Source organism: Pelecanus crispus, chromosome 8, assembly GCF_030463565.1.
Source record: "Pelecanus crispus isolate bPelCri1 chromosome 8, bPelCri1.pri, whole genome shotgun sequence".
Classification (NCBI taxonomy): Eukaryota; Metazoa; Chordata; class Aves; order Pelecaniformes; family Pelecanidae; genus Pelecanus; species Pelecanus crispus.
The window spans coordinates 6,711,864-6,725,653 of record NC_134650.1 but is presented as its reverse complement, the minus strand read 5'-3'; the positions used below and the strand labels follow the sequence as shown (position 1 = coordinate 6,725,653).

Genomic DNA, 13,790 nt, shown 5'->3' with positions numbered 1-13,790 from the left:
TTTGAGTCTCTGCAGTTCATTTTTGAAACTTTGCTCTGCCAAAGGACCAAGGCTCAAAACTTGCAAAACAGAATAAAAGCCAAAATTGGGGTAGGAGGGGAGGATTTCAAGAATAAAAGTGGGCTTTGCAGGTCTGACATAAAAATCGCAAGTGCTGACAATGTTGTTTCATCCCTCTTTTTTTTCCAAGAGAGCCCAAGGTTTTTGTCATGCGAGGGTGGTATAAAGCACATTCATTTCTTCAGACTTTTATGAAGGCAAAGTAAAACAACAGAAATTAGATTAAGCTTTATCCTTGGGAAAGAGTCTAATTAATTGCCTTGGAGAAGTTATTAATGTTATTCTGTTCTCTTCTGCTGCAGACACATATCCCGAGCAGGAGGAGTGTTTTGCACGTCTGAAAATAAACACCCAGCATCTAATGCACTAAAACGTGTCGTGTTATTTCTCTAAGCTCTTTAACGGCAGTAGCATTTCGCACGCCTTTCCCACAGGCAGCTCTTACTTATCTGCCAGCTCTGGAGGGTTTTTGCCATTAGTTCCTGTGACTCCTCTGTCAGCTCCTGCGTTTAACACATAGGTTTAAGGCAAGAAGGCAAGCAGGCTGGGCGGGCAGAGCTTCTGGGGCTTGTTTTCTTTGCTCTACCGGCGGAAATGCTATTGCCGCTGCGGTTGAGGCTTCACCTGCAGCCGAGGAGCGAGCTGTGGGTGGGTGGGCGGGGGGCCTGAGCCCGGGGACGTGGCTGCTCTCCGTGGAGCCCATCGAGCGCTCAAGGGCTGCACCGCTCCGGGACACGGGGCGCGCTGCTGGCTCACGTTCTGCAGCGACGGTCGCTCAGGCAACGCCTTGCAAAATCCAGGTGAGGAAGCACAGATCCAGCCTCCCTCGGTTTTTTTCAATATTCCCAAGTGACGTTCCGTGCATTTCCCTCCCGAGGGATGTGCCCGCTGTGAGCAACGCTCCGTGCTGGGGCCCTGCGGCTCCTCGCCGGCTCCTGGCAGTGGTAAGGCACAAACTTCTGGTGCCATCCAAAGGGCTCCCTCTGCTGATTTTCTTCTCCGATTTTCTCATCACCGCGAGGCGCCATTTCAAGATTTGAAAAAATGTGGTTTATTTTATAAACTAGAGAAGACTCTAAAGACGCGGGTAGGGACAAGACCGTCTCCTGCAGAAACGGGCGATCCGTGCGTCCCCTCGTACACATTTACGGCTTTCAGCGAGGCACACGCGTTGCCCAGCGCGCCTCGAGGCAGCCCCTGCACCCACCCCTCCCGGGCGCTGAGCTCCCTTCGCCCCTCGCCTTTCCAGAAGGAAGCGGAGCGGAGGCCTGAGGACCCGTTTGCCGGATTCCCCCGTTTCAGAAGGATTCCCGCGCGGGCTGGAGCACTGCCCGGAGGAGGCGTGCCTGCGGAGCCCGGCTGGCTCCCGGCGCATCCCTGCCCTGCCGCCTGGGCCGGCTCCGAGGCCGCGGCCGAGCATCGCCGAGCGCCCGCGTCCCCGCTCCTGCCTCTGGCGCTGGCACGCGCTCCGCTTTACGTTGCTCCTAACTGGCCCGAACATTTCGCGCAACAGACTCGGGTCGCTGGAAGCCAGTCCCACGATATTTACACGTCCGAGAGAAATATTTACTCGCTCGCAGAGGCCCGGGGGGCGGCAGATGACAGCTTTAGGCAGAGGAATTACGCACCCGCGTACGGGGCACACCAGCTGCCGCCTCCTCGCTGGCCTCAGGAGCAACCGCAGGGGCGCGTTCAGGCGACGGAGGCACCGAAACTCAGCATTTCGAACCCGACCTCGCTGTACAGCTCCTCCTAGTCTTCAGGAAATAAAGCCGGACCCACCGACAGAAGAAAACACGAGCAAAATAATTTTTAAATGCGATTTCTTCTGGCCTTCATCCGGGCAAGCAGCTTGAGGCCATAACCCCCGAATGCCAGGTGCTTTGGAAGAGTGACGGCGTCCTTCCGGGCAGCAGCGTCCATTCGCGTATTCGCCTGGCATCGGTTTTCGCTCAATAAACATTAGATGCCATTGCCTTAACCAAGACGAAACGCTCCTGCGGAAATGGCAGCGAATGCGCACGGCACGGCTACGGGGGCTGCTGCCCCCCGACCTCGCCCTGCACCCCCCCCGAGCTGCGCACACCCCTGCGTGTGGGGCCACCCCTGCGTAGGGGCCGGGCGCACGCCCCGTCCATAGGTGCCCCTGCACACCCCGGGTGCCCACAGTCATGTCCACGCAGCCCGGGCACAGAGGCGCAAACGTGGGGCCACGTGCATGCCCCGTGCCCAGAGATGTGCGCACCCCCGTGCACGGATACAGGGGCACGCACGCACCCACACGGACATACGGACCCGGGCATGCGCATGTGTGCATACACACACACAGACATACGGACACGGGCATGCACATGTGTGCATACACACACACACAGAGACATATGGACCTGGGCATGCCCATGTGTGCATACACACACACACAGACATACGGACGCGGGCATGCGCATGTGTGCATACACACACACACAGACATACGGACACAGGCATGCGCATGTGTGCATACACACACACACAGCGACATACGGACCCGGGCATGCCCGTGTGTGCATACACACACACAGACATACGGACACAGGCATGCCCATGTGTGCATACACACACACACACACACACACACAGAGACATATGGACCCAGGCATGCCCGTGTGTGCACACACACACACACAGACATACGGACACGGGCATGCCCATGGGTGCATACACACACACACAGCAACATACGGACCTGGGCATGCCCGTGTGTGCATACACACACACAGACATACGGACCCGGGCATGCCCATGGGTGCATACACACACACAGAGCGACATACGGACCTGGGCATGCCCATGTGTGCATACACACACACACAGACATATGGACCCGGGCATGCACATGTGTGCATACACACACACACACACACACAGAGACATATGGACCTGGGCATGCGCATGTGTGCACACACACACACACACAGACATATGGACCCGGGCATGCACATGTGTGCATACACACACACACACACACACAGACATATGGACCTGGGCATGCGCATGTGCGCACACACACACACACAGACATATGGACCCGGGCATGCACATGTGTGCATACACACACACACACACACAGACATATGGACCCGGGCATGCACATGTGTGCATACACACACACAGACATACGGACCCAGACACGCACACACATATGGACATATGGACCCCGACACACACGCAGACACATGGACCCAGGTGTGTGCACACACGCGCGCACACACGTGCATAGCCCCAGGCAGGCGCAGCTAGCTGTGTGTTTATCTTTGCGTGCATACGTGCATGTGCACAAGTACGCATGTGTGCACCTGTATGAGTGAGGCAAGTATACAGGAATGTACACTTATAGGGGTAACCCATAAATGCGCACCTGTACACGCACGTACACACATATGTACACACACACGTACACACACTTACACTCACACACTCCTCACACACACAATCACTCACTCCCATGAACTCACACACAGTCACACACACACATACTCTCACACACACACTCTCACACTCTCTCTCACACACACACTCTCACACTCTCACACTCACACTCACACTCTCACACGCACACACACACTCACACACAATCTCACACTCTCTCACACTCTCACACTTTCACACACACACACGCACACACACTCACACTCACACACACACACACTCTCACACACAATCACACACACACTCACGCACGCACTCACACACACTCACTATCACACGCTCACACAATCACACACACACACTCTCACACACAATCACACACACACACTCACACACTCACACTCACACTCTCACACGCACACACACACAATCACACACTCACACTCACACACTCACACTCACGCACACACTCACACTCAGTCACACACACACACAATCACACACACACCCTCTCACAATCACACACACACACTCAGTCACACACACACACAATCACACACACACACTCACACACACTCACGCACACACTCACACTCTCACACGCACACACAATCACACTCACACACTCACACTCACGCACACACTCACACTCAGTCACACACACACAATCACACACACACTCTCACACACAATCACACTCACACACACACACTCACGCACACACTCACACTCAGTCACACACACACAATCACACACACTCACACACACACACTCACACACACACACTCACACACACAATCACACACACACACTCACACACACACAGTCACGCACACACACTCAGTCACACACACACAATCACACACTCACACACACACACTCTCACACACACACACACACTCACACACACACAATCACACACTCACACTCAGTCACACACACACAATCACACACACACACTCACACAATCACACACACTCAGTCACACACACACACTCACACTCACACTCACACACACACACACACACAATCACACACACACACACTCACACTCACACACACACACTCACACACACAATCACACACACACTCTCACACACAATCACACTCACACACACACAGTCACGCACACACTCACACTCAGTCACACACACACAATCACACACTCACACTCAGTCACACACACACAATCACACACACACACTCACACAATCACACACTCACACTCAGTCACACACACACACTCACACTCTCACACACACACACACACAATCACACACACACACACACTCACACTCACACACACACACTCACACACACAATCACACACACACTCTCACACACAATCACACTCACACACACACAGTCACGCACACACTCACACTCAGTCACACACACACAATCACACACACACACTCACACACACACAGTCACGCACACACACTCAGTCACACACACACACACACACTCACACTCACACACACACACTCACACACACACACTCACACACACAATCACACACACACACTCACACACACACAGTCACGCACACACACTCAGTCACACACACACACACACACTCACACTCACACACACACACACTCACACTCACCCCCTCACCCCCCGCCCCGCCGCCCTCAGCAGTCCCGCAGTGCCCCGCACGGGGGCGCCCTCGGCCCGCTGCCGCCCCGCCCCTTGGCCCCGCCCCTGACCCCGCCCATTGGCCCCCGCCCCCCCGGCCCCGCCCCGCCCCGCCCCGCCCCGCCCCGCCCGCCCGGCGCGGCCCGGCCCGGCCCGGCGCGGCTCGGCCCGGCGCGGGCGCTGCGTGCCGGCGGGCTGCGTGCCCCGCTCCGCTCCGCTCCGCGCCGCGCCGCGCCGCGCCGCGCTCGCCGGGGCCCCCGGGGCCGCCGAGGCCGCGCCGCGCCCGGGACATGCGGCCGCCCCCGCCGGCGAGGAGGCGATGAGGCTCCGCAGCGGCACGGCGCTCACGCTGCTGCTCGGCTGCCTGTGCGCGCTGCTCTCGCTCTCCTGGTACGGCGCCTTCGGCGGGCACAAAGGTAAGGGGGGCTCGGCCGCCTCCGCCGCGGGAGCCTGGGCCCGGCCGCGGCCCCGCCGCCGGGGCTGGAGGCTGGGGGGGCTGCGGGAGCCGGGCCCGGCCGGACCCCGGGGGGTCCGGCGGGATCCGGAGCGGGGGTGGGGGGTGGGTCCTGCGGGACCCGGGGGGTCCTGACCGGCAGGATCCTGCTGGAGCCTCCGGGATCCGCACCCGGCGGGATCCTGTGCGCCCCTGCCCCCTCGGTGCTCCCCTGCCCCCGCGGGACCGGCGGTGCGGGCGTGTGCCCGTGCCCGTGCCCGTGCCCGTGCCCGTGCCCGGCGGGGCGGGAGGGGCCGCGGCCGGGGGTCCCTGCTCGTCCCCGGGGCGCCCACGGAGGACCGGGGGGAGGGTGGGGGGGCTGCGGGGCGCGTTGGGCTTCGCTTCGGTGCCGCACTCCTTTGCACCCCCGCGGCTATGGCGGAAACCTTCGTGGGCGATGGGAACCACGCAGGTTGAATTCTGGTGGGGGGGCGGTGGTGCCCGCAGCTGGGGGGGCCCCGGGCTGGGGGGGGTCTCGGGGCAAACTGGAGGTGAGGGGCAACGTGAGCAGCCCTGCCCGCCCCGCGCCACGCAGGGCTCTTGCGGCTGGACACCCAGTCCAGTGACTTCAGCGCTGGCGGGACGGGTGCGAGGGCTGCCCGCTTCGGCACTTCAATATCGCCGCTGGTTTTGCACCGAGCGGGCGGCTGCAAAGCAGGGGTGCGGGGCCCCGTCCCGTCGAGGCTGCGGGGGGAATCCCGCGCAGGTATCGCGGATGCTCGCCGCCGATTTTTCCTGGCAAGATAATAGTTGCTTTTCCCCGTCCTGTCGCTCACTAAAGCAGCGCGCTGGATTTAGCCTGGCCTGGAGGACAATTCCGGTAGTGGCTTCTGAATTGTGTTTCTGTCTCGTGTATGGGTGCGCGACCTCTCACGCCCGTGCTAGTCGCTCGGCTCTTCCCGTTCCTGCGATTTGAGAGGTCTTTGAAGGCGGGCGGCCCGGCCATCCAGCCCTTGACCCTCTCTTCCCACTCGCCATGTAAGCGTCTCTCCCCGTTACAGGCGAGAAGCGGCTTTTGCTGAGCGTTGAGACGTGACTCGATGGCTTTGCGCTCCCGCGGCACACCGTGCACAATCGCAAGGTGCAGCTCGCGCACGGTGCGAAGCCGGCGTCGGGGCTGGGGCCTCTGGGGACGGGGGAGGTTATTTTGGCTCCGATGGGCAGGATGACACGAGCCCGTGTAGGTGCCCGTCCAGCCCAGCCCCTTCCCCGGCAGCAGGGCAGGAGCGCCTGGGACGTGCCACCTTCTCCTGGCAGCTGCAGGCGCCTGAGGGGCGGCTGCTCGGGCTCCTCTGCCTCGCTCATCAGCTGAAGGGCTCTCCCGTCGTGCCGCCGACATGGTTCAAATCCCACCGGAGCTACCTCCCCGCAGAGGTTTGGGTGATGGGCGTTTGTAACACGGGGGTACCGCCGGTGGATCAGCTAGCTTGTGCCGGTGAGATTTTTAACCAGACAAAACGTTTGCCCAACCAGGTGGTGGTGTACGTGTTTTCAGCCAGAAATGCTAGACCGCGGTAAGTTGTGCCGGAGCAGAGGAGCGCTCCGAGAGCTGCTTTCTTGTGGTTACCGCCGAGCGGTTGCTTCGCTCGTAGCTCCCTCCCGTAAGTGAAGTGAAACCAGCATGCAGTGCCGCACGGCTCCGAGCGGTCACTCCCGTTTTCTGAAGCCTGGTGGCCAACGCCGCTAGGTAGTCTGTGCCGTCTGGACTGTGTCGTCCTTTGACTCACTTTGATTTTTTAACAAGCAGCTTTTCCCCATTGCTCATTCAAGTGCCAGAATAATAACCTTGGGTGCCACGGTCCCTGTCCTTCTTGGTAGGACCCTCCCTGGGATACGCGCTTTCCTCTGACAGCAACAGATTGTCACGTGCAAACAGCAATCCCTACAACGGGTCGCAAATGGCGCGGGTCGGGCTGTGTGTGTCAGCACAGCAGCTTCCCGGCTATTATGCTTATTTACATACCAGGCCATTATTCAGTACAGAGCTGGAGAAGACCTTGAGAGGTCATTCAGTCCATCTCCTGCCCCTACGCAGGATCGGTGATAACCAACCCCTTCCTGACGGATGTTTATCATACTCATTCTTAAAAACCTCTGACGACAGAGATGCCTGGACAATCTGTTTGACATTTAGCCGCCCTGCCATTAGATTTTTTTCTTACGATCTGAACAGAAACGTCTTTTCCTTCAGTTTGGTTTCATGATTGCTCTTTTTTTTCCATTTATTGGGCACAGGCAGAAAAGTTCCTTCCGTCTTTCTTTACAGGAGCCTGTTAGATATCTGGAAGTTGCTACCGTGTCTCCCCTTAGCCCCTGCTAATATAGATTAAGCCACGCTGGTTCCTTAGATCATTCTTTTTAGGTCACGTATTCTTGGTCTGCAGTTGTTCTTCTTACTCTCTTCTGGACCATCATCCTTTGTAAAAAGTGATGCTTAACCTGCGGTACAGGACTGAAGTCGCTGCCTTATTTTCGCTCAGAATAATAAGGGATTACTTCAGCTCTTTTACATACAATGATCCTGTTTATACATCCCAGTGTGTTTGCTTTTTACTTTTGCCACAGATGACTCGTGTTTCATTTTTTTTATCCCATTGACCCTTCAGCCATTCTTCTCCAGAACTTTTCCTGCTTTTCGTTCCTTATCTTGTATTTGCCTGGTTAATTATTCTTACCAAATCGCATTAAGTCATGCTTGTCCTTGGTGAACTGTGTCCTTTTTTTTCCCCGACTGTTTCTTCTAAAGCGTCAGGATTGTTCTGAATTCTGATCTTGTCCTCTCCCGTGCTTGCAGTCCCTCTCAGCTTGGTGTAGCCTTCAAAGTGTGTTTTCTCTGCCATCAACCAAGTCATGGATGAAAACACTGAGCGGTATCAGATCTGGGATGGGTTCTCCTGGAACCCACTTCAGTAAGGTCCTCCCAGTCGGTGTTCAAAGAGCAATGACCGGTTCACCGGTGGTCTTCTCAGCAGTGGCGCACCCACCTTCAGGTGGCTTCACCCAGCCCCTGCGTCCCTAGCTGTGTTATGGGGACGTCCCATGAGATGCTATCAGAGGCGTCTCTGAAATCTTTATTTCTTCTCCCCTTTCTACAAGTCCTGGCACCCTGCCGCAGAAAGAAATATGATAGATTTGATGTGATTTGTTCTTGATAAACAGAGGTTAGCTCTTGCTCAAGTTCTTCTCATCATCTAAGCACTTCAACTGAAGTTAAACTGATTATTCTGTAATTTCCTGCATCCTCCTTATCGCCATCTGCTAATTTTTCAAAGACAGGCTTCGCGTTTGCCAGTCCTCTGTAACATCAGCCATCCCCCGTGAGTGGCTGGAGACAACTCCTGGTGATCCTGAGCTGCTCATGTCGTTGTGTTCTGGGGAAGGCTGGCAAGGTGTCCACGTTGCCTCTGATGGGGAATAAAATTATATTAAAACACATGTAAAGCATTACAGAGCCTGCTTGTCTTCCTGCTCTGTATTGGGAGGACAAAACAATTAGTCGAAAGAAAATAAACCAGGTCAAACCAGCTCTAGAGCTGCTTTTCTGTGACCGATGCAGTGTGTGTTTACCTGCTAATGGTGTTTTGCCGTGCTGTGGCTATTAGTAAAGTTTTGACTTCATGGTCTGCAAAACCAGATGCTGCCTCTTTCCAATTATAAGCACGGTTTGCAATAGTCTGCTGGAGTAGGAAGAGAAGGGCAGCCTCAAATAGCACGACTAGTCACCCAGGCAGCTGATGTCCAGCATCACGGGGTGGTTCGGAGGTGGACCACGTGCTGTGTATCATGGCAGTGGGTGTCTTGGCCAAAGTTTAATATTCTCTCTTTGCTGATTTTAGGTTTCAGTACGGTTTAACTTTCAAAAAGCAACAGCTGCCTTGGAGTAGCTCTTCTGTAACCTGCTGTCATGAGGTGGACCTGTAGGGTTTAGCTGTGGAGGGCAACCTGCAGTCAGAGGATGAAGCCTTTGGGAAGGCAGCGGGCAGGCTCGGGCATTAGCATGCCCCATGTGGGGGTTACAGGGGATGTTTTACCGAGGGCTCAGTAAAACCAAGAAGCTTTCATGACCTTAGATAAGTCACAGGTGCAGATGGGACGAAGGCGAACAGTTTAACCTACCTGCAATTAAACTGTTGTGGTTTTTTTTCTTTCCAATGATGAAAACTGTTCAGTTCTCATCCATAATGTTTGTTCTCACCTTGACTGACCCACCAGCCATGTACTGTCTTTCCAGCCCTTCTCGTTGCCCCTTGCAGCCTATTCCAGAGCCATAAATGCTACATGATATTTGTTTTTTAAGAGGGTTTTTTTTTTAATTTATTTATTGAATAGGAAATTCTAAACCTTGTGTGAACCTTTTAGGAGACTCACGACATGCTGCCCCTTGGAAATGCTGCGTTTTGAGGTTGGGATTGCACCTCCAGGGTATGGCTGAGTAGCTCAGGGTGGACTCTGTACCCATGCTGCCTGTGCAGGCTTCCCCCAGCAGGTTTTTGCCCTCTCAAATTTTAATGATTTATAGTTACCCAGCACCAGCCAGCTCCAGGTTTCGATTCTGAAACCACAACTGCAGGCACCTCTGTACCGGTAGATTTGCCTGTGAAGTGGGGTTGCTCTTTGCATAGTGGCTTCAAACCCCTAAGATCAGTTTTGATTGCGCGGTATTTTGGATGCTCATCCCGTGGGAACTGTTCTTCCCGTGGGCGTTGTGAAAGCGTTTCAGAATAGATGTGCACGGCTCCTTGAAGGACTCGCCGCTCGCATCCCGGGTGGGTATCTCGGTGCAGGTCTGAGTGCGGGGTCTCTCCCTTGACTTGCGAGCGTGGTGGGGAGCGGGATGCTGGGGTGTTGGTGATCGCGGGGCACCGGCTGCAGCGTGGATGTTGCTCCGGTGCCTGTTGCAGTGGTGCGGGCTCAGGCAGCATCTCCGTAAAGAAATACTGCTTGTTCGGTGCTGCAGGATGCTCCGCTCGCTCGGGGCGTCCTTTGTGGGAAGCAGACTTTGTCCTGGAGGGACATTCCTCTGAGCGTGTTTACAAAGTCTTGTATAATGTATAAAAGCCGCGAACGCTAATCCGCTCTAGAAGCAGCAGGGTCAAAGCTTGCGATACTGCTAAATACGAGCCGTATCTTGCGGCATGGGGGGGTTCCCGCTGCTTTTTCATTTCTGTTACCTGCGCTGGCTTGACTTCAGGCTTTTGTAGTTTCTTTGAGGTCTCGGGCACAGGCTGCAGCCAGACGGGTGCGAGTGAAAGCCCTGGTCTGAGCTGGGGTCATTTCACTGCAACCCTTGGAAGCATTTACCAAGAGGAGAGACGCCGGCGGCAGACCCAGCGTGTGCTTCTGAAGGCTGAGGAGGTGCAGATGGGGACCTGGCTGAGGAGCCGCAGAGTTTAGAAATCTGTCATTAAAATGCATGGCGAATAAAAAGATGTGCAGGAGCATTTCTGAAAGCCTTTACTAGGCCTGTGTGGTGCTCAGCAGACATTGTGTGGAATTGGTGGCTGGAATGCAGCAGCGTTTGCAAAATTATCCCACATATGGTTTGACCAAATCCATCCCAAGAGTGAGGGACACCATGTAATCTGTTGATACGCATTTATCAAAATAAATCTTTCATTGTCTGGAGTCACCTGTATTTCTGTTTTTACTTCCTTGCAGTTTTTATTAGGGCTTTAAACGGGGCTCCTGACCTGTACAGCACGTGCACTTGTCCATGTCCCATTGCTGCTCCAACAGCAAGAGCTGCAGTTGCGTGACGGAGCTGAAGTACTGGAAGTGGAAGAGGGCTTCCTCCTAACCGGGACAGTGTTCCCCAGCATAGGAGACCTGGATTTGGGTCCTTGCTATGCCGTATCCCTCCCAGTCTTGGGAAAGTCAGTCGGCTGGTTTCATGCCTCAGTTCCCATCTGCTCTCTGGGGACAGTGGCATCTCCTGTCGCAGGGGTTTGGAGGGCACAGCCGCGCTTCTGTGACAGCGGGGTCTGTGTCAGTGCGTAGGAGAGGAGCAGGCAGAGGAGGTTAACACACACACCCGCAATTACATCAAGTACTTCTCTTGGTTTACTTCTGTTACAGAACAAAACCCTTTCTCATTTGTGATTCCCTTTGATTCATCTAAAACAAATCATTGATTTGTGCTTACATCCTGAATGTTCATTGATTATTCACTTAGTGTTTAATGTAAAACACATCTATAGCTGGCTAGTTTAAGTGAAGTTGCCAGTCATCTCTAGAAAGCTTTGAAGCCTGCTAAGTGATAGAGAAATTGCTTTAGCGATAGATTGGGCGAGGCTGCTAGTAGGCTACTGCAGGTAGGCTGGGGTTATCCACGGTTCTCCCTGTTCACAAAACCCAAACCAGTCACCAAAGTACCAATTTCTCAGTTCATGGCGTGAAGAAACACGAACAAATATCCGTGCTGGGGTGCCTGGCTTGGCACGGGCATCCACAGCCACCCGGTGCTTTGCAGGAGACCTTTGCAGGGGTGGGACCCTGCCACCTGCCTACAAGGATTCGGAGATGAAGCTTTATGTTTCACATCAAGATTTTTCATATCATCATCGTGCCAATTCTAATGTTGACATTTTGTTTTTCACGAGACAAAGCCCAAGAGATCTGTGGCGCTCCGTGGGTGAAGAGGGCTGCCGCGGCAGCAGAAGTCATTGCTCAAATTAAAGGATTATGGAAACTATTAAAATAAACAAAGGGCTTCAGCGGGGGCTGGCAGGTTAACGCTGTTAGGAGGAGAGGCTTTTTGGGAAGGGTTGATCAAGCATCTGCTTAACAGCTTCCTGATTCAGGGAGAGGACTGTTGTCTTTGATGAGGGAAATGCATTTTTTCTGCCTTTTTTATTTGAATTGAAGTGTGGGGGGCTTTTTATTCAGCGATGCCCTTCTTGGGTTTGTTTTTGAGCTCATGTCAGGCTTCTCTTGCAAAGCAAGAAAATCTGTGAGGGGCAGATTTCTGGTTTAAACCATCTCTTTCAGCATTAAATGTGGCACTGGCCGCTTCTCTTTCTGTTTTTGTCCTGGTGTCAAGTCACATTCGAGCCTCCAGGATCCATGCATTAGCATGGACGCGTCTCTGGTGCACAGAGACGGCTCTGTAACTCCATCTTCCCTCCTGCCTGCCCCTGCCTTGGACTGACTCCCTTAATATTTAAATAGTCCTGCCCTCTTGCGCTACGTACAGGGTAAATGCTTACCTAAAGGTTAATCTGTATTTTGAAGTGACTAGACACGTTTGTGCAAGATGTTTTCATTTCTGCTTACATTAAAGTGGACAGCAGTAGCATTAAAATGTGAATCATTAGTCTTTAAAGAAGCTTCTGTGCAAAAATTAATCTCCAGCAGTCTTTTATTTTCATTATGAGTTTTGTTGAGTTGCAGCGCCCATTCACCTGTAGCTGTAAGTGTTGCACTGGTGGTTTAGGACTTGTTGGTGGCGGGGTGGATGCTGAACTGGGGGAAGAGCACGGTGCTGGCTTGTGTCAGTGCTGCTACCTGGTCCACCCCTATTCCTCAATGAGTTTTTAGACCATCCTGATCACATTTTCAAGACTGCCAAGGAGCACATAGGGTTTTCTTCTCTCCCTCTGATGGCGAGAGCTTTCTGGGAATAAGGTTTAACCTGGAGACCCTTTTTTGTCACACGCTACTTCTACGTACGCTGCAATAAATCCTCCATGTATTGTCACTGCTCCGAGGAATTTCATGGCTTAGATAGGAGGCCTGTGGTACCAAAAAAGTTGTGTAGCCTTCAAAAGCCCTTGTAAATAATCAAAGAGAAACTTCCAATACTGAGATATTGAGCTACTTCAGATGTGTGTAATAGCACTGCGTGTTTGTATCGCTTGTTCTAGTGAAAGCATAGTAGCAACACTAACCCTGCCAGTACCAAGAACGTCATACAGAAGAAGCTGGAGAAGTTTTCTGAGTGAGGACTAAATTGCTGTATTCCTCCCCAAATGATGGGCGCTTAGGGGAGCGGAGCTGCTGTGCAGTGTCCCCGCGGCGTGTCCGTGTCTGGATGTGAAGAGCAAGAGCAGTGTTTGATCGTATGGGTTGCCGGGAGGACGGATGGACCTGGATGGTGGTGGACTCTCTCGGACTCAACCACTGCCACAGACAAGTGCCTGTCAAATGAATTATCCAATTAATGCTGGCGAAAAGCGGTGTGGTGGTCTCC

The 13,790-nt window shown here is 54.0% G+C and overlaps 1 protein-coding gene across 1 annotated transcript in view; it reads left to right on the top strand.

The window, feature by feature from the left end:
* The first annotated feature begins 5,428 nt into the window (after positions 1–5,428).
* MGAT4B (alpha-1,3-mannosyl-glycoprotein 4-beta-N-acetylglucosaminyltransferase B) overlaps positions 5,429–13,790 on the top strand; it is a 51,379-nt gene continuing 43,017 nt past the window's right edge. Inside the window, exon 1 of the mRNA XM_075715096.1 lies at positions 5,429–5,525. Coding sequence (XP_075571211.1) covers positions 5,429–5,525 — 97 coding nt within the window. The remainder of the gene's footprint in view (positions 5,526–13,790) is intronic.